Genomic DNA, 22,699 nt, shown 5'->3' on the forward strand with positions numbered 1-22,699 from the left:
ACCTGTTTGTTTAATATCTCCCCCTCTTGTAAGGTTTCACCCTGACAGCGAACAAAACTTTATTTTAAAAAAGGAGCTGTGTGATGTGTGATGAGGCACTTGCTGCTGCCAGAAGCCATTATTCTGAGTCAATCAGATCAAGATTCATAAGTCCCCTTGAGTACCAGTTGCATAACTCTACCACAACGTAACATGATGTGCTAAAAGTAATGAACCCAACGATCATCTCCAGTATGTGCCAAAAGATATCCCGGGAGAGAATTGCCAGAGATGTCCTTTTTCAGGCCACCCCAGAATATTTTAAGCACCCATTTGGAGCTTCACACACCGATAAAGGAGGAGGGGTGGGGGGGGGAGTCACCCACAGAGAATCTTTAAATATCTCTTCAGCTGGAGCAGGATGAAGGAACTGCACAAAATCTGTGTGAGCAAGGCTGCACGCTTTCCCCTTTCATTAGGGCTGGTGAGATAGTATAAGGTGATTTATACCCGTCTGTTTCATGTCGTTCCAGCCCATATCCCATTTACACTAGCCAAGTCCACACTGATAAATGGGGAGAAACAAGATAGCGACAAACACAAAGAAAGCAAAAGCGTGACAGAGAAGATGCACTATGCAGAAAGGAATGAGCAGAGAAGAAGCGTATACAGGTCAAACATTTAGATCTGAGGATTAACTACTTGTGTGTGATATTTGATTATAATGAATAAAAACAAGGAAAAAATGTTTTTGAGAAAATGAGTGCTTTGTGGATTGTGGAGGGTGGATTAGATTTTGTGCTTGTGACTCCCTCCCCCTCTCTGCTATCGTTTTTGTTTTGCTGTCAGACAGTGAACTCTCCTATTGCCTCTATAATGGTTTTTGTCCGGGTGAAGCACAAGAAAATCTGGAGGAGATAGGAGTGTAGCATATAGCAAACTGCTGATGCTACCAAAATATCACGCTTTCACCGTTATTAAAACTCATCCATCAAGTCAACTAATCAAATCAATAGTGTCTGAGAAGGCTGCCACACTGATAATGCAATTTCCATATTACTAATCTACTGGCTTAGTTTCATAGGTTTTTCAATTATACCAGATTTAGTTTGTGTTCTTGCCATTTACATCAGCAATACATAGATTATTTCTTAATATTTGTTTGAAGTTATACAGAGAAAGCAGTGAAATTGGTTTATTCATATATAATCTGTATTCTGTCAATTGTAAGGTGATTGCATAATAGATAAAAACCTTGACTGCCAATGTTAACGACATTGATTTTGTGGATACTAGCAAAGCCTTAGTAACTCCTTCTCCTGTGAATTCAGCCTGCAGCTTTGGAGGGTAAAACAGTGTTTAAGGAGAAAGCCAGTTCACAAATAATCCTAAATATGGCAGGCCCTGTCACCTGCTGTGTCACGGTACACTTAGCCTGCCTGTCTGGGTGAGTTGTGGCTAGTGTGTATAATTGCGCAGAGACACACACACACAGACTGTGGGTTAATAAAGTAGCAGCAGTCATTGCACAGACAGGAACTTTCTATTAGAGCTCAGGCAACCAGGCGGCTCCATCTACGGCACTTTATCAAGCCATCAGTCACAACCAGCGAACGCATGAACGTGTGTGCGTGTGTGTGTGTGTGTGTGCCTGTGAAAGTGACGGAGACAGAAAGATATGTTAACTGTGATGGGGTAAAGAAAGAGGGTATCAGAGAGATGGGTGGGTGGGCGGGTGGAAAGAGCAGAGTTAGAGATGAAAGATGAAAGCTGGAACTGGGGATCAGTGGTGACAAACGATCAGGATATTTCTATCCTCATGCATTGATGGATGATGCCCTCAGCAGCAGTTGAATTAGGCAGCCATATATAGAATTCAATGAGAATGGAAGTAATTGACCTGTCTCCTTCCTGTGTGCTTTGCTGCGCCTACTTAAAAGTCCCTAATCTGGTCTGAGAAACAATGGACCCTATTAACTAGAATATCCTGCTGGTAATTAATGCAGAGAACTGTGCGTTAATAGAAAATCCCAACGGTGAGGAGTGTAGGATTATCGTGAAACAGAGATAGAAAGAGGATAAAGGAAGGCGCAAGGAAGAACCAGAGAGAAACTGTGGTAGAAATGGTAAAGGCGAAAAGAGTCTCAATGCAAGAGAGATGAAAGAGAAAGGAAAACCACGAGGGAGCTGTCAAAAGAAAGAAAATTATAAGCGGGAACGTATAATTGAACTGAATTGAGCTGAATGACGTGCAGTACATGTGCCCACACGCTCACCGATGAACACCGCTGTTGCACATGACAATGTGTGTGGCTCCCAAACGTGAGCAGAGCTCAGAGGCCACAGTGAGCAGCCCGACGCCAGAAGCCCCGCAGGCGGTGTACTGACAGGCAGCGGTGCGGCGACAACTGATGAAACTCTCCATCAGACGGTACAGCTCCTCCAGAGCGTTGAGGGGACGCATCAACTGGGCGGAAACAGAAGGAGAGGGGTCAGGGGGTAGGCAGGATCCAGTGGGGTAGATAAAAAATGCACTGTGAGGTTGTTTATGAGCAAAGTAGAGAATAAAAAGAGCAGATCTGCAGATAATGAGGTGCTTGTGGTCCTCTGTGCTAGTACTGCAGTGTTTGCAGAAGTACAATAAAAAAAGAGATGTCCACTGGGAAAACACATGAACGCCAGCTTTGTAGTGGTATCTATAGGAAATATTAGGTAATTCCAGTTATGATATGAAGAATATTTTAAGGCTTTACAATATGTTCACACTGTATGTACTTGCTGAAGTAAACAAGCATTTTCTGCAGCTCTTTTTTACTCAACTGACCTTACGATTACCATTCTGGATGCTCCAATGTGTTACACGTGTAAGCACTTCCACATTACAGTATTAAGATCTAATCCTGTTCTTCAGTTTTTCCATGATGTCATGAATGCAGCATGAGGCTGCATGAGGTTGCTCTTACCTTATCTATGAGGGCAGCTTTGGGTGCAGAGCTAGGTGGCATGTTGGACTGATCCAGGTAGAAAGCCCTGGGGGAGAAACAACAGTTCACATATGGAGTGATTCTAACGGGACAATTTGTTCTGCAGTGGAAGAGAAAAAAAACACAGTCTGCTGAGTAATAGCACAGACTTTATTTAACAATTATACAGAAGTTTTTTTTTATTTATTTTTTTGTATTTGGAAGCTCCGTTGCTTAAAAAACACGTAGCGGCATTCTTTTGCCTGCGCCATTAGGTCATCAGGAGGACTGGCTGCCTTTCTGGGAAAAGTAGGCCACCTGCTCATTATGGAGCTCTACCATTTGACTATCAATCATGAAAGTAACTTGGGCACAGCTCAGCAGAAACACAGACTAAGCATCTCTTGTCCTGGGCATCACTCCAAGTGCCATTGCCTCATTCATTCATGGAGTAGAGTCAATTTAGTGTTGCGTTCTTGTTTCGTCCACTGGAGGCAGCACTGGACTGGAGTCCTTAGGACACAGAGGATGTATGCCGCAATGAGTCCATGTGAGGTGGAGTGCTACTGGTGCAAACTCAGCAGTCTGTGACTCCATCAAATCTCAGTAATCCAGCAGTGCGCTAAAAATAGGTACACTACACCACATTAAATCCCTTGTAATAAAATCACATACTCCATTACGTCTTGCCAGAAGCAATAATAATATAGAAAACACAGTCATCCACGGAGCACACATCTCTCAAAACGAAAATATTTGAGGAAAAATTCAGCTTCAAGAGATGGAGGTACGTCTGACTCTGAGGGAGGGAGGACTGTTTACAAGAATCAGCGAGGCAGGGCTCATTCATCTGCATTCACTCTGCTATTAAGTGATTAAAATCAGGCCAAGGAGGCATTCATTATGTGTGATATTTCTGCCCGACATAATATTAATGAAATTAATTAATCAGAGCAAAGTTAGCACATCCCTGATTCAAGAGTTTATAGTGATTATAAACCAGTCAACTTGAAATGAAAAGTCATCGAGGACACACACAAACTTGAAGTATATACTATATAGTAGGAAATATACCTGCACCCAGTGGGGCCACCAGTACATAAGATCAGCTCCTTAAGCCTCCATAGTAAATTTTCTTCATCCATTTAGGCTAATGAGGCTATCGCTGTTATGTGAGCAAATGCTTTATGCCTCCAACACCATGTCTCCTGTTCACCTCAGCTCATTCACATAAAAATCTACTGTGTAACACACACCAATTCTGAGATACGTAAGAGTAACCTGCTCATTTTATACCTTCACTTGTTGAAGGTTTCCAGGTATTTAATCCCTAACCGGCAAATTATCCTTTGACCTTGTGGCGTGCTCTGCTAAATGACTATGAGCAGAGTGTGCTAAGGGTTCAGATGGAGCCAACAGCCCATGTAATTGGTTCAAGATGGCCTTATCATTCAAAAGATGCTCACGATAGACTGTGAGTTAAACAGCTTTCCAGCAAGGAATACACACCTCTTCAATTCCTCTCATAAAGAGCAAGTAAACTGACATAATGGCCTCAACTGCTGAGCTGTCTATACGAGGGCCAGTGTTTTGTTGGGTTTGCAGTTTAAAGCTCTAAATATTTGATTTCCTCATTAAAGTTTCTGCAGTTAACACCTGGCCTCCACATTGTGTGTGTGTGCAAATGTCTTGTCTGTGTGTGTGTGTGTGTGTGTGTGTGTGAGTGTGAGTGTGAGTGTGAGTGGGGGGGTTGCTGTGGAAAACCGAACAGCTGCAATAAGTGAAAGCTGGATCCAACAGTTTCCAAACAAAACATCATTCTTTTAACAGGTCAAACAAAAAGAGACCAGAGATTCAGTGAAGCGATAAAACACTGCAGAACACTGTGAACAAAACGACACAAAAGAAAGTTCAATGAAAATCAAAACCTCGTCCTGAAATAGTTCCTATTCTGGCTCTTACAGCGAGTACGGCCTGTTATCTGTCTTCGTCAACTGTGAGCTGTGAGTCCACTCACCCCCGTCTCTCCTGTTTATTGGCCGGCTGCTCAGACTTTTATCTAAAGGGTCTATAATAGAATCTGTCTGAGAGACGTCGACCTCTGTATAACTCTGCCCAACTCTACTTCATCTGCACACATTAGTTTATCTGTTTTAGACCAAATAAAAGCACCTCGTCTTGCCCTTGCGCTCCTCTTTTGCAGAAGCAAGGTCACGATACCCACTGATTATCTCATCCTCTAGCTGTAAAAGTTGTTCTAAAAATACCATCAGCCACAGCTTGAGGAGCAGGGCTGACTCTCCTGGAGGTCTCTAATGACAAAATAATAGGAGTCAGACTATAAGCAATGTATGTTTTAAAGAGGGCCTGCATTACATCTTGTGTGTTGATGGTGTTTTGTCAGAGGTTTGGAAACTGGACATCAAGACACATTTATTATGGATGAAAAATGACATTTGAAGCCCACACACAATGTGCAAACACACTACTGTGTGGTCAAGAACATATTACATGCACCTTACGTATAAGGTTTAAACCCACTGGGTGTCTATTATTTCTCAGCCTTAAACCCCTGGACTCCAATTTACTGGCACGACATCAAGGACCGTGGCTTTTGCACTAGTTTGTACTGCTTGTTTCTTTCCTACTGGCATTCTCCAACATTAAAAACATAACAGCGTCTCTACTTAATTCTCAAGGTTTTTATGCCAATCATAACTCTAACCCACCATCTGCCAGCCGGTGTGTATCAAAAACAAAGGTTACAGAAACTGTGTGTGATCAGTTATTCTGTTTGCTCTGTTAAGAGCATTTCCCTTCTTCATATTTTTGCTTTCAGTAGAGATCAGCTATAGATGCACCCTTCTTGTAGCTCTATGTAGAATAACTAACCCTACACACACACACACACACACACACACACACACACACACACACACACACACACACACACACACACACACACACACACACACACACACACACACACACACACACACACACACACACACACACACACACACACACACACACACACACACACACTCTAATGGAGGGTTTGGCTGCTGGCCAGAGATGACCTGCTCTGCATGTAGCTGGTTTTATTTTATTGGGCCAATGAGAATACTTAATTCTCTTTGTTTCTGCTTCCTTCATGACAATAGGACACCCGAGGCCGTTTACAGCACAGGAGCATTAGTCGTCAGCTGCAGTGTCAAAAAAGAAGGATCTGAGGCACAGATGTTTTCACAGGAGCAGCGTGGGAATGGGCACATTAGCATGACATCCCCCATTCAGAAAGTACAACAGAAACAAAAATTACCCCTTTAGTACCTTGAGAGGTTTCACACATGTTCACTCGTGAAGAGAGGACATGAGTAAAGTGTCTCAGATTCATGATATTATATGTGACCCCGCAGAGGTGAATGCTGGTCCGTGTATATCACTTACACCGCCGTGACGAATGACACTCTCCGTTATTAAATCCCCCACAAACCCCTGCGGCCTGTGGCAGAGCTTCCTAGGGGCTAATGAGGGCTTCCAGGAGCCCTTACATGCCACACAGTGATGCTTCTGCAGTGACACCAGTGAGATAGTGTGCTGGAGGTCATTTCCGTACCCCATGCTTCCTTCCTATTTACACTTCCAGCCAGGATATTTATGACCAGCTATATGTCAACCACAATTTAATATGGAAGCACATGACAGCAGGAAGATATATATTTGGCTTATGTAGGTAACAACGGCATGCTTGTTTTTGGGTTTAAAAATAACTAAAGACAAAGACACTAAAGACGTAACAAAATTCCCAAAATTCATTCTTTCACACATATGGTGAGCACATGTAAATCAAGGGTCATTTGCAAAGTCACAAGTGTCAGTTAAAACCACCTTGACAGCAAAAAGCAGTTTAGTGTTAATGGGGTCTTAGAGTCAGAAGACATTTTATCACTAAATCATCATCAAAGACACACACGCAGTTACTCCATATATTACATTGCAAAAATAGCAACTGGCTGAAAATGGTGAAAAGATGTATGACTGATGCAGAACTGTCATCATTACAGCTCTTCAACAATAGAATCAAAGAAAAATGATGAACAGAACCAGGTCTCCGATGCTCAGCCTTACTAGGCTTTGTAAACAGGGGTTCAGTGCACACTTGCTGGAGCAGAATGAATCCCCACCACTTTCCTCAGCGCTCTGGTGAGCTGGGACTCCCTTTGCTGCTGCACAGACTGTAGCATGTTCATCACTTTCTCAACTGGAGGAATGCAGGAAGAAAGCTCTGTTTCTGTGTAGAAATAAATATACAACCAAACTGCCGTTGCCTCCCTTGCTGAATCAGGGATAATATCCATAATCAATTATGATTGCTCAAAGAAGACGTATTTTTCATTATGTGACAAAAAATAAAATCTCTAAAATAATTTTTCAGGTTACAGATGTAGCCATCCAAGGAATCCCACTTTTAGCAAAGTAGTTGCATTACTGTTAATGTATGTCAGATGGAATATGTGTGAGCTTGCTAGAGCAGCTATTGCAGAATTGTTTTCTTTATGACAGAGAGAGTGAGGGACAAACTAGAAACAGGAGGGACTTGAATCAGCAACTGATAATCTGTGGTGTTGTTTTGATGTGACGCGGTGGGATCCGTGTTTGTGATGTCACACTTCTTATCCTCGTGTTCTGTTAGCAGCTACTGCGGAGGTGAGGTGTCCCTGGAGAGCAGACAGCTTGATTTACACAAAGCTAGCTGTCGGGGGGATTTGTGTGCATGGCTGTAGCTTGTAGATGTTTGTGTCCGTTTGTGAGGATCCAAGCAGAGGACTTGTATATACACACATGTATGCGACTAACAAAGCCTATCCTTAACTAGCACTTTAACTGGCACATTTGCACTCCAAAGACTTGGTCATGACAGAACAAAATGAAGAGGATCGATCTCTGCTTGAGCCACACAGCTTCAGACATGAAGGAAGCGCTGTGTGCAAACTGACACTCTGTCTTGATTAAGCAAAAATGTCTGATGCTTATTGCAGGTCAAACTGCCCTGCGGTGGTGTGATCACCAGTTCCCTATAGCTGATGGAAGAGCAAACAAACAACAAACAATGCGAGCGCAAATGACCTAGACTATGGGCTGTGTGTTGATGATTGATGGCTGTTTAACTAACAAAGCATGAAATACAAGTCTGTAGTAATAATAATATATACAATTTGTTGGACAGTGCCGCACATTCAAGTTTATTGCTTATCTTTCAGCCACCATGCCATCATTATACGCCATTTGTCAGACTGTGCAGAATTTTAATAATCGGCATAAATCAAGTTTTTATCTAAGGGATGTGTGCCATGAGATGTGGAAATTTCACAACTGCCTCACGTTACAGTGCCAGACATTTCTTCACTACTGCCAAATGCATTTCAATCAGAAAGAAAAGCCTAATGCCTGCAGTGCAAGCTTTTTGTCTCGGCTGTGCCACAGGATATTGATTTTAACATGTCTGCTTTCACTCCCAGCTTACTTTTACAGCTGCAACAACAGCATATGGGCATGATACACATTTGATTCACCAGCAAACATGTAGTACATGCTGGACTTCATCCCTTCATTCTTTGACGATGCTGTATGTACCACGCGTCTTAAATCAACAGCGAGGGAGTGTGCACGGATGAAAACCTGATTCCCTCCTGAAACTTCCTGTCAATAAGAGCAAAATGAGATGAAACCACAAGCCTGCAATAATCTGTCCCTTTGAATAATACATTTGCAGACGTTCTCCTCTCTCCACTCTGCCCTCTCCGACCAACTCCCTTGCACACTGCCTTCCTCAACCCATCATCCTCATCCCTCCCCTGAAATCCCCTCTCTCTTTCCATTCTTCAATCTGCTATGCTGGTGTATATTCCCCATTCAATTTCCCCTCCTCCACCCTTACTGTGTCCTAAAGGAAAAGACATTTTCTGTTTAGCACATTTTATTTCCTCTCCTTTTCAAATGGTGCCTCTCTCCACTAGAGAGGACACAATTGTGTGCATTTGCAAATGTATCTCACAAGTTGTGACAGAAAAATGACTGAAAATTATTGAATCTCCTCAATTAAGATCAATAATGCCTTCCTGCTTTTGAGAAAACTGCAGGAGGTTTAAGCAAACCGCAAGGCTATCACGAACCTCTTCTATCTAAATGCATGTCAGCTGAGACTGTTTATGAAAGCTTGCAAATGTGGGTGCATTTCTGCCTCTATATACTGCTTACTCTAGTGGCACCAGCCATGTGCTTATGATTTGGCCCGTGAGTTCATGTTTTGCAGAAGATTTAAATGACCTCATCAGGCACTATGGGTTTATTCAGATCATACTGCATTTTGGTGTGGGTAAGGGAAGCGTAAGCCAGAGAGGCTGCTGGGAGATCTTACAGTAACCTTTACAGTGGTATCATTTACTGCTCTGAAATTGGATAATTTCCACAATGCATGTATGCAAAGGCATCAGTGGGGGAGCGAGACAAAAACACAAAAAAAAGCAAGTTGACTTCACTATAAAACACACTGCATGCACAAACACTGGTACGTGCACACACACAGATTGTATCCACAGAAAAGTGTGTTTTATCTTGACAGGCTTCCAGGAGTTCGACAGCATAATGAGCAACCTTCCTCCCCTTTGATTCAATAGAATATAAATGATCCCAGTGGTAGCATTGTAGGTATAAACAAATTTTTACTCTATTTGCTATTATTTCTCTGCATGCAATGGTTAGAAAACTCAATTTGAACTCATAAACAACAATATCTGAGGGCTCCCAAATGGATATGGGGGTCTGAAGTGTAATGCGAGTGTGTTTGTGGGGCGAAAACATGAAAATTTTCAACAATATCAGCCCTGCAGTTCATTCAGTTCAGGATTGTGTGTGCTGCGCCTTTTCAGTCTGTCAGTCAGCCTCTGGCTCTGACCCACAGTGTGGGTTTAACCCAACACTGCCGTGGCCGGGCTCCAAGGATAACGAGGTGCCTGAGGTTGGAATGCTGCAATGTAGAGAGGAGTGACATCACAGGCTGGTCTGTGGTCAGCCGAAAGACACATGGCAGCCGGCGAAAGAAAACTAGCGGTAATATTACAGAGAGAGAGACACTGTATTCACTGACTGCTGAGAACCAGCTGGGAATATTTACTTTACTACGATTGGTACATGGAAATACTCTGGGTGGGGGCAAACAGCATGCTTCTGGAGCAAGTTTTGCTAGTGTTTACTGTATTATTCCATATGCACATCTAAACACAAGCAATGTTAAATTTTCAATACTACTTGTGGAGTGATGTGGACAAAGTAAAATGCACTTAAGTGAAATTATTCATTATGCACTACCGTCTAAGTGTTGTGCTATTATAAATTATATTATATTACTGGATTTTTACCTTAGTAACATTGCACCACTGTCAAAACTTATGTGAGACATTCTGTTGTCACCATACTTCTGAACAAACTTTCTTCACTTGGAATAAAGGGGACTTTTATATGTGAGAACAATCAAAGATTTTTGTCATACAGACAATATGACACCAGAGAGCTCAGAGAGAGACTGAGATGATCTGCAGTTTTAGGCTGGAGCAGGTTTTACTGAAAAGGCGGCTGAGTATTTGAATAGAGTACAGTTGGTTTCAGACGAGTTGGAATTTGAAGTGCACTGCCTACCCACATCCCTGCCCAGCACCCTTAGTGCTCCCCACATCACCAGCCTCACTCGCTTGCCTGTCAGCACACATCTGCTCCGTGTTACTGCTGGAGCCTCTGCTGTCAATTCAATTTCTGAACAGGTCAAACTGTACAGCAATGTGCAGTACACGTGCATACATAGAAAAACACAGGCTGCTCTGAATCACATGGGTGAATTCCATTGAGGTCCTGCATGTATGGTTCGAGTCATCAATCCACATAAAAATTCATTAAGATAATTTCATGTTAAAAGCTGCTGCAGGCACCCAGACACATTTGTGCACATAATACATCTCTCCCTGTGGTATCTTAATTAGAATAGTGACGTTTTAGAGACTGATCATAAAGTCTTAACTGGAGACGGCAAACAAGGACTCAATAAAATGAAAGAGATACCACAAATGCCAATATTCCACTATTAAAAGCCCATGGAGTCCCAGAAGATCCAGCAGAGAATATCATTACACAAGGAGATAGAAGGACAGTTGGAAAGGCCTGATGCACAATGACCCAGCACAATTTGATATCTGCAACTGCGCTTTGGGAAATCTGAGACTCACAGAAATGAATGCTTGAAATTCTTTCCCTCATCGAGCTAAACACAACGAACAAATTAAAAAACTCTCAGCGGAAAGCAATCCTGTTAAATTAATGTTTTGTTGTGGGGGATCGGCACCGATGTGGCACATGACTGCTCAAGTTGTAAATCATTCAGCCCCCCTAAGCAGATTGTCCCTAAATAACAAGATGAAGTTTTGCTGTGAGCTCTGCTCTGCGTTTAATTATCCACACAATCAGCAGCAGATGTTTAGCTGAAGCCGACGTGTCGACCAGTTTGTTCTCTTGGGTAGTCAGTGAGGGAACACACTCTGGCTGGGCTTCAGCAGCTCTCTAAGAATATAACTGATACTTTCTATTAACCAAGATGGTCAGTCTGTATCGATACCCGCAGTTCATTGGCGACTGAGCTACCACCAAACCCAAATATATATACGGAAAGACAGCTTCGATCTACGATAACAGAGTGTCCAATTAACAGACTGCAAGAGCATCAGGTCTGAGTGTGTGCGTCTATAAATCTAAAATGCTCTCACCTGCAATTTAGTAAAAGCCACACACTTATTCCTTATCTATACAGTCACTAAAAGTTTCTCAGTGTGAATCCTTAATGTGTCTTGTGCATTCACAGGCACTCACATCCTTTTGTACACAGCGGGTTCAAATGTGATTTTCAGTCTCTGGAATCAGGAGGTAGCATCTAATATGAAATTACATTTATACAGCGTACTGTTCAGGTCAGACACTCACACATTCATAAGATTAAATAAAGCCGAGCCTTTATTTTCAGCTCCCAGAAGTGTCTGCTGTTTCCACCTCATTAAATTATCTACGCCTGGCCAATCACAGAGGGTCTCGGGTGTGCAGCAAACCAATGGGGTGTGAGGTAACTGAGTGCAGCAGCTGCACAGAAGCACTACATCAGCGCCGGTGACACGCTGGGCATTCTCGTCCAATCACTGCCGCCCCTGCTGTGTGTGTTCGCAACCAATCATAAAACATTCCTGCTGTGTTTCTCTCAGCCAATCACCTTGAGGCCCTGCTGGGCGTTGAGGGTCAAGCCCCGCTGAAAGGGAGGTCATTTCAATTCATATTAGATGCAGAGAACTTCAAAATTAAACAGGATATGTACACTCAAAGTAGCATCCGTGTCTATATGTCTTGTATGACATACCTCAGTCTCTTGTAGTACTGTTTGACCTTATCCAATGAGGCCGCATTGATTTGGGCCTGGTATTCCTCCACTGACACATTGTCTCTGTAGTAGTAACCCTCCATACTCTCCAGAGCTAAAGGGGGATCAAACAAAGAAGTGAAATATAGAAGCACTTTACATATACACATCTATCCGTCAGTGGTTACGACCATCTATAAAGCAGCTTTCATCTCTGCACTGCATGCTGACTTAAAGCTCCCTGACCAGGCTCACCTTGTGTGAAGAGCACAGGGTAGATCTTGATGCCTCCTCCATTTTTCAGCCTGTGAGGCAGCTGGGAGAAATAGAAACTCTCAAGGAAGATGCAAACCTTTAAAGTCTGACGGGTGCCCTCCACCTGGTATGACATAGGCATGTCTGCCAGAGAAGGAGGAGGAGAAGGAGAGGAGAGGCATTTAAAAGCACTACTTAAAGCTCAATTTCATTTTCATAAAATGTAGTGGTAGCCATGATGATACAGTAATGAGGTTTTCAATATAGCCATAAATTTAATTCAAATGTCAGCTATGAGTCTCAGTGTACATACTGGCCACCAGTGGCTCCCCTTCAAATTGTTGGAAGTAGAATGTGACCTTCTCCAGGTCAGTCAGGGCCACCTGAGTGTCCTCCAACATGGCCTGCTCGTCAGTCTGAAGAGAGAAGAACACCATACTAGTGAAAGTGTTTTGGTGATGAGAGAGTTTAGGCTATACTTAAGCTTATGCTTATAAATAAGCTACACACAGATGACAAAGTCTGTTTACGGGTCTAGGGGAGCACAACTGTACTATAAGTCCTCTCTCACTCAGCTGGAGGCTGGCTGCTCAAGGCTACATTAGCATTTGGTTACACAACGTAAAAAAAATGATGCTATTTCAAGTAATTGCAAGTCCTGCATTCAAAATTAAAGGTACATAAATACTATTACCAGAATGTTTGAGTGCAATATAGAGAACAGACCCTTCTTATAGCTTAATAACAGCCACAAAAATTATGTTCTGGGAGAAAAAGGAGGTTCCCACAGTCAAGCAGTGGCTTAATGAGTTGATCAATACTCAGTGCCTTGAAACAGTAAAGTTAAACAACAGACTTTTACAGCTCAACAAGATCGGGCTGATTATGTGCACTGATGATCTAAAGTCCCGACATTAATTCTTGATGACCGCTTTGTAGAAGTCAAGTTTTCTCTTCCACCATTTTTTCCACTATTTTCACAAGAGCTGGTTGTGATTAGTTAGAGAGTGTGTGTGTGTGTGTGTGTGTGTTGGTACAGGGGTGGGGGGTAACCACAGGTTATGGTTCCTTAATTGGTTTCTTGTGAGATATATTTATTTATAGTGTTACTTTAATTTCATGATTTCATGGTTTTAACTGTATGACAAGATGCTTGTGTGTCCACGTGAGGAGCTAGCTTGTGTTTGCATACATGACAGCGTGTGTATGCTTACGTCTTTGTCTGTTTTCACATTCGCTTTAGCTTGTTTGGCTTTGTTTATATCCATGAATGTGCGTATGTGTCCATGTTTCCTTTTCAAACATGCACTCAGCATCCTCACACACAAACAAGCACATCTGCTCGCAGCCACAGCGATAGTGGCTCAAATATTTTGGATTGTGATGCTCTACACTCCTGTGTCATCCCCTCTTCCCCCCTCTTTCTTCTTTCCCTCTCTTCTTTTCATCCACCACATGCAGAGGGATAAACAGAGCAGCGGCAAAAGCGGATTAGGGCCTTTTTCTAAAGACACATTTGAGATGGCCCAACATGTGACACAGGGGTACCCGCTGCACTGCCAAGTGACGTCTGCTGTGAGGGGGCAAGTTTATCTCACAGGACGTCACATAAACACACTCCTGCCGACACACTAAGACACAGACAAATTCAGTACACACAAAAACCCAAACATAGAAACACACGCAACCACAGCATCCCCAGTTCGTCTCATGCTGCCTTTCATGTGGTGCCCTAAAAAAGGAGTGTGCTGAGATTTCACTGGAATCACCTGCAGGTACTGAGACCCTGTTTTGTTCCACTGGGACACTTGAAAGAAAAATGTCTTGAGAAGAGACAGAGACAAAAAGAGAGACGGCATTGCAGGAGGAAGAGGGAAAAGTATCATTGATTTCTGGGGACCTGATGTAAGCCTCACGCCTCTCTAACCTAAATAAACTGTCATCCAAAATACACTTTTAAAGCAGTTCCTGTGTTTCTAATTCCCAGTGAACAAAGACACAAATAGAAGCCAAATCTAAATACCTTATCCTAATGAAAAATGTTGCTCCATGTGGTTGATGATGCAGAAAAGACATGCTGAGGAAATTACTGCTTTGAAAGAACTAAGGCCTACAGTTTGTCAGAGTTGAGTTCCAGTTTCTCGAACATGGATGAAGATACGCTGAAATTATTGAAAAAATACTGGGGGGGGAAAGTTAATTATGGATGCCACTCAAGATTGTCTTTACACTAGACTGACTTAAAGTCATGCAGGAGAATGTTTCAGTTTTTAAAAATAAAATCAAAAATTAATTACTCAAATGAATATACAGTAGGGCAGCATGGTGCAGTGGTTAGCACAGCTTCACAGCAAGAAGGTTCCAGGAGAAAAAGTTTGGTCTCAGTTCCCTCTGTATGTACTCAGTCTTTGACTTACATAAAATTACAGCTATCAATTGACTTCACATGTCAAAAATAACCAGAAACAACAGTTCTGAGTAAATTCCTTTCAGACGTGGACTGCATGGATGGTTTGTCAAATTATTCAGGCCACTCAGTAGTTTTGTCTTTAAGAAACCTCTGAATGAGCTTATAACATATCAGATTTTTGGTTGTTGGCTGTCTGGGACATTGCCACAATACCCCCAGACAACAGCTCAGCTTAAATGGCGACTATCCAGATGACGGTGAAGCTGTCTGTAATTTGAGGGAGGTGGACTGCGGCATCTGGCTCTGCAAATCAGCGGCACACCTCAGCGATTCAGACCACATCCCTACGCAGTCACTGTGGGTAGACTGTGTATTAAGCTCAGCGAATTTTTGGTGAATTTGTTTTAGTCTACACCGGTAGTGGCATCTTGACTGATGATCTTAAAATCCAAACACATAAAGGGCAGATTCTGTTGTATTTGAACACATGTAACTGTGAACTATAGCTAAGCAGAGAGCAGAGCAAAAATTCTGAACGTTGCATAATTCATGTCCTGCAAGTTTTGATTCATAATGTATCATTGCTATTGCTTGGTTTATCATTTGAGTGTCAGTGCTGCATATATTGGATGGTGAACAAGGAAAATATGTGATAATGGACTTAGTGTATCTGTAATGCCAATACATGTATTGTTATATGAAAGTGTCCATTTTTTGCCTGCACACCACTACAGGACTGGTCAGGTTACCACAAATTCATCTGGTTATATGTGCACACAGACAGCACCTCCTGTTTATAGAGTGTCTGTTTGAGCAGATTAAGTGCGCCATGTTTGGTGCTCACCAGATTGGGGGAGAGGAGGGACTGGAAGTGGAAGAGCAGCCCAGCGCTAGCGATCTGCTCCAGCCAACGGCGGCTGGCTTCCTGGGCCTCCTGAAGGTCCTGGGGGTCCGAGCTGTCCTGATCCGGCTCCCTGCCTGTATTGTGGAACTGAGAGTGGACACAGAACAGTGAGCAGTGAGCTGAGGTTTGCAAAAACAAACAAGAGATTTCAATGTGAGGATGCCATTGATTGCTGTATGTGTTACCAACTCAATACTTCCATCTATAAAAATGGTAATATTTTCAATTCCAGACCAGACATGCGTATAATTCACCTGGTTGAGGACAGCCAGTAGGTGCTCTGAGAAGGCACACACAGCTGCAACTAGAGACTGACAGAAGACCATATCTCGACGCAGTTGAATTTCTGAGTCTGTAAGACAGACAGGGAGGACATGAGGCTGAGAGGAAAGCCGTGTTAAAAAAGAGGTGAAGTACAAACACTAAAATTAAGATGAATAAACTAAGTGGGTGAAGCTCAAAAACTGAAGCATTAAGTGCAAAGGTTAAAACAAAAGCAGTGACAGAAATAGCCGGCATCAGTTTGTTATGGTGCCTTTTAGGTGAGACTCTGTGCACAGGCAAGTTTTAGCGTTCAGTAAGGTGACAAAAAGTCTTGGCTGCTTTTCTTTTTTTTTCATAATCAGCTGGGTATTAAATATTGTATCAGGGAAAAAAATGAGAGCAAATGACAGGTGTGCCCAAGTGGAAAATAATTGGCTGCCATAATATCCTGAGAAATAGGCCCCCTGAATAAGTTCAGCAATCTGCCAAGTTAAAAATTAGTTCATGAACTCCTCAAAAATGAATAATGTGTCGCGAGGAATGAGTGCAACTCGTAGACACTATTAACCAATCCCACCACAACTTCAGACCTACTATTTATTATAGTTCCTGGGGGCATCTAAAGGAACACCTAATTTCATCAGCACAACTTGAAGGACCTGTTTGTATTGTTTTTTTGTTTTTTTTGTTTTTTTAAAGAACATTAACAGATGATAAAAAAAAGAGTATATAGTACAGTGCAGGACACTGTGTCTTTAAAGGATATGGTTTTATTCAATTATTTATTGCAGTAACGTTTAAAATTTCAGGAGACGGGAGTCAGACAAACCTGTATACTGTAGTAAGACCAAGAGCAGCCGTGTCTTCACCTCTGAAAAAACAAATAAAAGCAATCCAGTGAGGCAGTGAACAACCTTATATCAACTCCCAAACAGCCTTTCACCTTAACTGCAGTGGTATGACCTGTACTATAAATTCAACCCCTGAAAGTCATAAGCAGGCGATGCTGTATAACTCTTCTGGTCCATCCTTGCTCCGCAGCTGTTTATCCTCACATATGAGGAAAAAAAACACAGCATCATAAAGGCCAGCCACAGGCAAAGATAATAACATAAATCCGTATTTGTTTATAGTCATATCAGAGCCGCGGGAAGCTTGGCAGGACGCTGCACTGCATGAAAAAGCCATCATGGAGAGAGGTAGAAAAAAAGTGGCGTACTGAGGCCAAGCTGCACATTAATATTAACTCTGCTTATTTGTACTCTCTTAGTTGTGACCGCCAGCTCACCTTTCCCAGGAGTGTCATGTGGCTGGCCTCCACTCTGGGCTGTTTGTAATCTCTGTGTGTTTGCCTGGGGTGTGTCTGTATGTACATATATGTCTATATGTGTCTGTGTGTTCAATCTGAGTGCCAACAAACACAGAACCACACACTCTCGTTGGGGAAAAAAAAAAAAAAAGAGGCTAAACTCCATATCTAGATAAAAACAAATCTCAGAGGGCAGTTTCAATTCTTTAACTCGCTTGTTTTCGGCTCCAACTTTGTCGCTCAAATTTATGTATCCCAGGACGGTTTTAGGTTTTAAAGTGTAAAGAGAGCAATGCAGTTAGTGGTCTGGGGCTGCCTGTATCCACACAACCGTAACAGGGGCCATTATTACATCTAATAAATATGGTGAGGCACACTGGAGAATTAGTCTATTTATTGTGCATTACCTCTCAAGCCTGGCATGCTTTTTCATTATAAATACTGCATGAGACTGTGTGTGCACAGTCAGAGGCCTTAGGTCCTGAATGTAAGAACAGTGTTGTGTGTGTGTGTGTGTGTTAACCATGTTTGGAACAGTTCAAGTACACACTGACCCTCAACATATTTAGCGATGGTTTGTGTGAGGGTCTGAACGCTTCCGGGGAGGTTCCAGGGATCCTGCTTGACATGTAGACGCAACTTTTTGGTGCAGTTCACCTTGGGCTCCATCTCCTGCTGAAACTCTGACAGAAACACACACAGACATACACAGAGACTTAGCAGAGGCCTTATGACTGTACGTATGTCAACCATGAGGCACATTTTGCTTTGACAAAGTGCCTTTGTCTGCCTCTTGCATTTTCTTCTTCTTTTCCCCGACTTCCTTGTCATCTCTATTCACAGATGTTTAGTGGCATCACTTCTGTTACTTTGCTAAAGCAGATAGAGCGCATCAAACTCTTTTTAAATACCATACAAATAAATCATTTAGGGAGATTGGTTGTTTAGTCAACAAAACATTTCAGCAAAAAGGACTGTGAAAACAGAGGACAGATGGCAATAAATTATTACACACTGCATCTTTCTTTCCTTTATTATGCTTCTTATCTCTGTTCATCTTTCACTTTCCATCCTCTATCTCTCCTCACATCTCACTTGCTCTTCATCTGTCTCTCTTCACATTGTTCCCATTCTCTCTCTCTGTCTCTCTAAGTGACACGATGAAAAATTATAGGACAGACAGACCGAGAACCTAACAATATTTTATTAGCGTATCCCACCGATCAGCGATTTCAGACTGCCTACAATTTAATCTTCCTTGTCTTTGCAGGTGCAAAACATGTGTAAAAGTCTGCCAGTGTGTTATAACCACTCTTAAAACTAGACAGAAAGGTTTGTAATGAAGTTCACTTTGAAGACGAAAGTGGAGATCTGTGATAGAGGGAAGGCTGTTAAACAGAGGCTTCAAGGGAGGTTGGAGTGAGAGTGTGTGTGTGTGTGTGTGTGTGTGTGTGTGTGTGTGTGTCTGAGGGTGTCTGAGAGTGAGAGATCAGATGAAGGAATGCTCCACTTGTTAGATAATCCTATTTGCTCTGTTATCAACCACACACATTAGTGGAGAGGAGATAGATCAGCTCTGATCAAGGCCTTCACGTTCCTCCAGAGGGCATTTATGCATACAAACATGCACACACTCACACTCACACAGAGAACACATGCAGACCTATTTTCACTTCAAGCATATCTGCACTCACTTGAAGACAGCCTGAGAGGGAGTCTGTGTGCCAAATGGGTCGGGCTGTTTGGAAGCTTCACTTATCAATACATACAGACTACAGTTACTCGGTAATCTGTTCTTTTGCTTTTACAGCTCATCTCATTCCATTAAAGTCACATTCAAGGACATCAAAAAAGCAAACTTCTTCATATCAGAGCTTATTAAACCCTTGCATGGCACAATACAGACCACCAAGTTACAAAACATCCAGTTATCATTTTTGCACAGTCTGGGAACTATGCTTGCAGCACTTTTCAAAAGGAGAGAGAGAACAATTGTTGCTTTTGAGCACAGTTTTCTTCTATCTAATCTTCAAAATAGGCTGAGTCATCTGAACATTTCCACAGATCATGAAAGGGCACTGTAAGCTAGTTTATATTTATGGGGAAACGATAAGGATAAATGTAGCCCCTTCCAGTAACATTTCCTAAATTTTCCTGTGAAAGATAAAATGTAACAATAGACAGTGCGGTCAAACGCCAAGGCCGAGATGAGGTTGGGTGGCAAATACACACGAGGTAAAAAAGAGCTGCCACAGGGTCACATTTTCCATTGAAAGGCAAGTAGCACTACAATCACCATGAGGAGGAGATGAGTATGCGACCAAGTGCTGCTGTTTCTACACTATAAAGTGTTTCAGAGTGAAGGGCAGGGGATAGCCGGAGGGGAAAGGACAGGAGGGAGGAATGAAGGGAGGATGAAATTGAATCAGTTTTTAGGAGCTGGAATCCACCTACAATACTTTCCCAATGTTTTAACAATCGCATCTGTGAACACACACACACACACACACACACACATTAAAACAACCGGAAGTTGCAGCCCCTTTGCACAGGCAGCTGTGACATTTTCAGTGTGTGTTCTGTTTTTTCTCTGTGTTGGTGCTGGTTGGGCTCGGGAGTTTCTCCAACATTATCTTTCTTCTCTCCGGCCCAGCAGGGCCCAGGAAGCAGAGCTACACCGCCAAAAACGCTCCTCAAAGGAAACCCATACACTGCGACACTAGAGAGCGGAATATTTAGCAAGAATAACATAAAAAGAATCTATATTTTTCATACTAAAAGAATAACTTAAATGTTTCTTGCTCATATGGTTTAACTACCACATGTACTGTGTACTGGGAGGTAAAAGATGCTGAGAGACCAAAGAGCACATCACAGTCCTGGTGTTTTACCTTGCAATCCTCTTCCAGGTGTGAAGCATTTGGTCTGCTCGAACGCCCGAGCCACCACTGCTCCTCTCAGCATGCTGGTGATTGAGTCCACCTGAAGGAAGCACAAGGGTCAAATCGGTGCCTTTACGTGATACAGTTTCCCACTAAGCTGAGATTGAAAATATGTGTGGGAAAGCAAAAACTGCTGCCATAACATAACTAACACCTGCTTCTCTTGCTCTCTCTCTCTCTCTCTCTCACACACACACACACAATCCCACAGAGCCCTAATGAATACAATTTGCTATGCAGTATGTAAACAAACCTGGGGAAACTGCCCTACAATAAAACAAATGACAGGAAGCGGCCCAAAAGTGCAGAGACAGCAAAGCAAAGCATAGTTTTTTTTCTGCCTTTCCACTGCCAATGGAGACATCCTCGTAAAAACTTCTCGTGGATGGTGTATGCATGTGTGTGCGTCCACTAGAGTGTTTATGTGTAACCAGATACGGTCAACCTTTGCTTCAAAAGGTTGGAGAAAGGCCATGGGTCACCTTAAGGCTGTCATGATTTTCCCCTTCCTGATACACAATTCACAATACACAACCGTCTAAATAAATATTTGACCTTTAAAAAAAATTAAGTTGCACATGAAATATGATCATTGTTCTGTGTTTGAAAAGCATAGCTGAATAATGATGATGTTGTGCATTTTCTAATTGGGCTGATACATCTTGTATGTGGGTAAAAAACAAATCAAATCAGATGCATTTGCAATCTGTCAAACAATACAATTAGACAACACAATAACTGATCTTTCACTTTAACAAGATAACAAAAAAGTCAAATGTATTTCTTAAAGGATTAATACGATTTAAAAGAATGTTGCAAAAGAAACTGGATTTGAGATTCAGGGACAAGAACAGCTTTTGAAAGCTAGAAGGAAAATTCATTTCGTAGGCTTTCAACTCAGACCCACCTGGCTAAATAGATGTTCCAGAAAGCTGTGAAGTTTCTTCTGCTTATCATGGGACAGCCACACACTGGAGGGCATCTCATCCCCTGCGGAAGTGTGTGGTTACGACTTGTTAGCATCAACCACTACAGTACTGTCAGCAACACATGGGTATTTACTGTGTTATCTTACTGCATCAGAGCGATACATATACATTTCTTTCAAATATGACAAAGAGAAAGAGGCGATGTCTGACATCACATGTAGCTATATTGTGTCTGTGTGCGTGTGTGTGTGTGCGTGTGCGTGTGCGTGTGCGTGTGCGTGTGTACATGTGTGACAGAGACATCCTAGGAGACAGAGGGAAAGGATGTTTGACAGGATACACAGCTGCGTAAGACTGTAATGACAAATCCAGCTGAGATGTTTGGCCAAACGCCTGTCACATCCAATTAGATTCAACTTTTTTTGTTCTCGCCTTCTAGAAGGAGTAATCATGCAGTTAGATTGTTATCACGGCCCGTCGCTTATGGGGCTATTTCGCAACATTTTGGTTGATTGGGGTGATGGATTATGGCACTCAGAGGGGTAAAGTAAGTTTATTACTCTGTGAAGTGTGGTGCAGAGTAGCGCTTGTGTCCACTGTGCTGCATTTGCCTACCTGAGTCCATCTCATCACTGTGAACGTAGGAGCTACAGTGGCTGCTGCAGATACTGGTGAAGGAGGCAATAGAGTTTCTGTTGCTATTACAGTCACTGAGAAGAAACAGGGAGAGGAACAATAGGGAGAAAATGTACTTAATATATAATATACTTAATATTTCATATATATTTTCAACACTTGGGTCATTCTGGGCACCACTTACCACAGTGTGGTATGCTATTCTATGGTGTGATATGATGTTGTATTATACTGTATGTAAATATTCTATGGAAAAGGTGCTAAAGCTACACTATGGTATTTTCATTTAACCTCTCTCACTGTTCTTTTTCCAAAATGCTTTTAAAATGTGTCTCATGTAACCACATTTCACTTCGGTTTTACCTGTACGAGTCTCTGTTGCTGATTGTGTCGTGGCCAGAGTCCTCCTGCTCGTCCCCTGCCACGTTAAAACACACTTTCTTCCCGTTCCGCTCCCCCTTCTCCCCCTCACTCTCTGCTGAAATGTAGCTCTCCGGCGTCCTCGCTTCTGACCCTGGAGGGTGGGTGATGGAGGATAAGAGGCTGATGGAGAGAAGAAAAAAAAGGAGGAAGGAGAAAATGGTACAAAGAAAGAGAGAGGGCATTACTTAAAACACCCAAAAATAGCACTTGAAACAGCAGGATCAAAACAGCTTC

At 42.4% G+C, this 22,699-nt stretch overlaps 1 protein-coding gene across 1 annotated transcript in view; it reads right to left on the bottom strand.

The window, feature by feature from the left end:
* The window catches only part of prex2 (phosphatidylinositol-3,4,5-trisphosphate-dependent Rac exchange factor 2), an 84,618-nt gene that overhangs the window by 7,054 nt on the left and 54,865 nt on the right, over positions 1-22,699 (bottom strand). The window contains exons 26-38 of the mRNA XM_070852729.1: positions 22,406-22,585; positions 22,022-22,116; positions 21,385-21,467; positions 20,427-20,517; positions 18,090-18,218; positions 17,056-17,097; positions 16,217-16,314; positions 15,903-16,049; positions 12,962-13,064; positions 12,649-12,792; positions 12,394-12,508; positions 2,943-3,009; positions 2,256-2,446 (exon numbers count right to left, since the gene is read on the bottom strand). Coding sequence (XP_070708830.1) covers positions 2,256-2,446; positions 2,943-3,009; positions 12,394-12,508; positions 12,649-12,792; positions 12,962-13,064; positions 15,903-16,049; positions 16,217-16,314; positions 17,056-17,097; positions 18,090-18,218; positions 20,427-20,517; positions 21,385-21,467; positions 22,022-22,116; positions 22,406-22,585 — 1,485 coding nt within the window. The remainder of the gene's footprint in view (positions 1-2,255; positions 2,447-2,942; positions 3,010-12,393; positions 12,509-12,648; positions 12,793-12,961; positions 13,065-15,902; positions 16,050-16,216; positions 16,315-17,055; positions 17,098-18,089; positions 18,219-20,426; positions 20,518-21,384; positions 21,468-22,021; positions 22,117-22,405; positions 22,586-22,699) is intronic.

This window comes from Pempheris klunzingeri, chromosome 21, assembly GCF_042242105.1.
Source record: "Pempheris klunzingeri isolate RE-2024b chromosome 21, fPemKlu1.hap1, whole genome shotgun sequence".
Lineage (NCBI taxonomy): Eukaryota > Metazoa > Chordata > Actinopteri > Acropomatiformes > Pempheridae > Pempheris > Pempheris klunzingeri.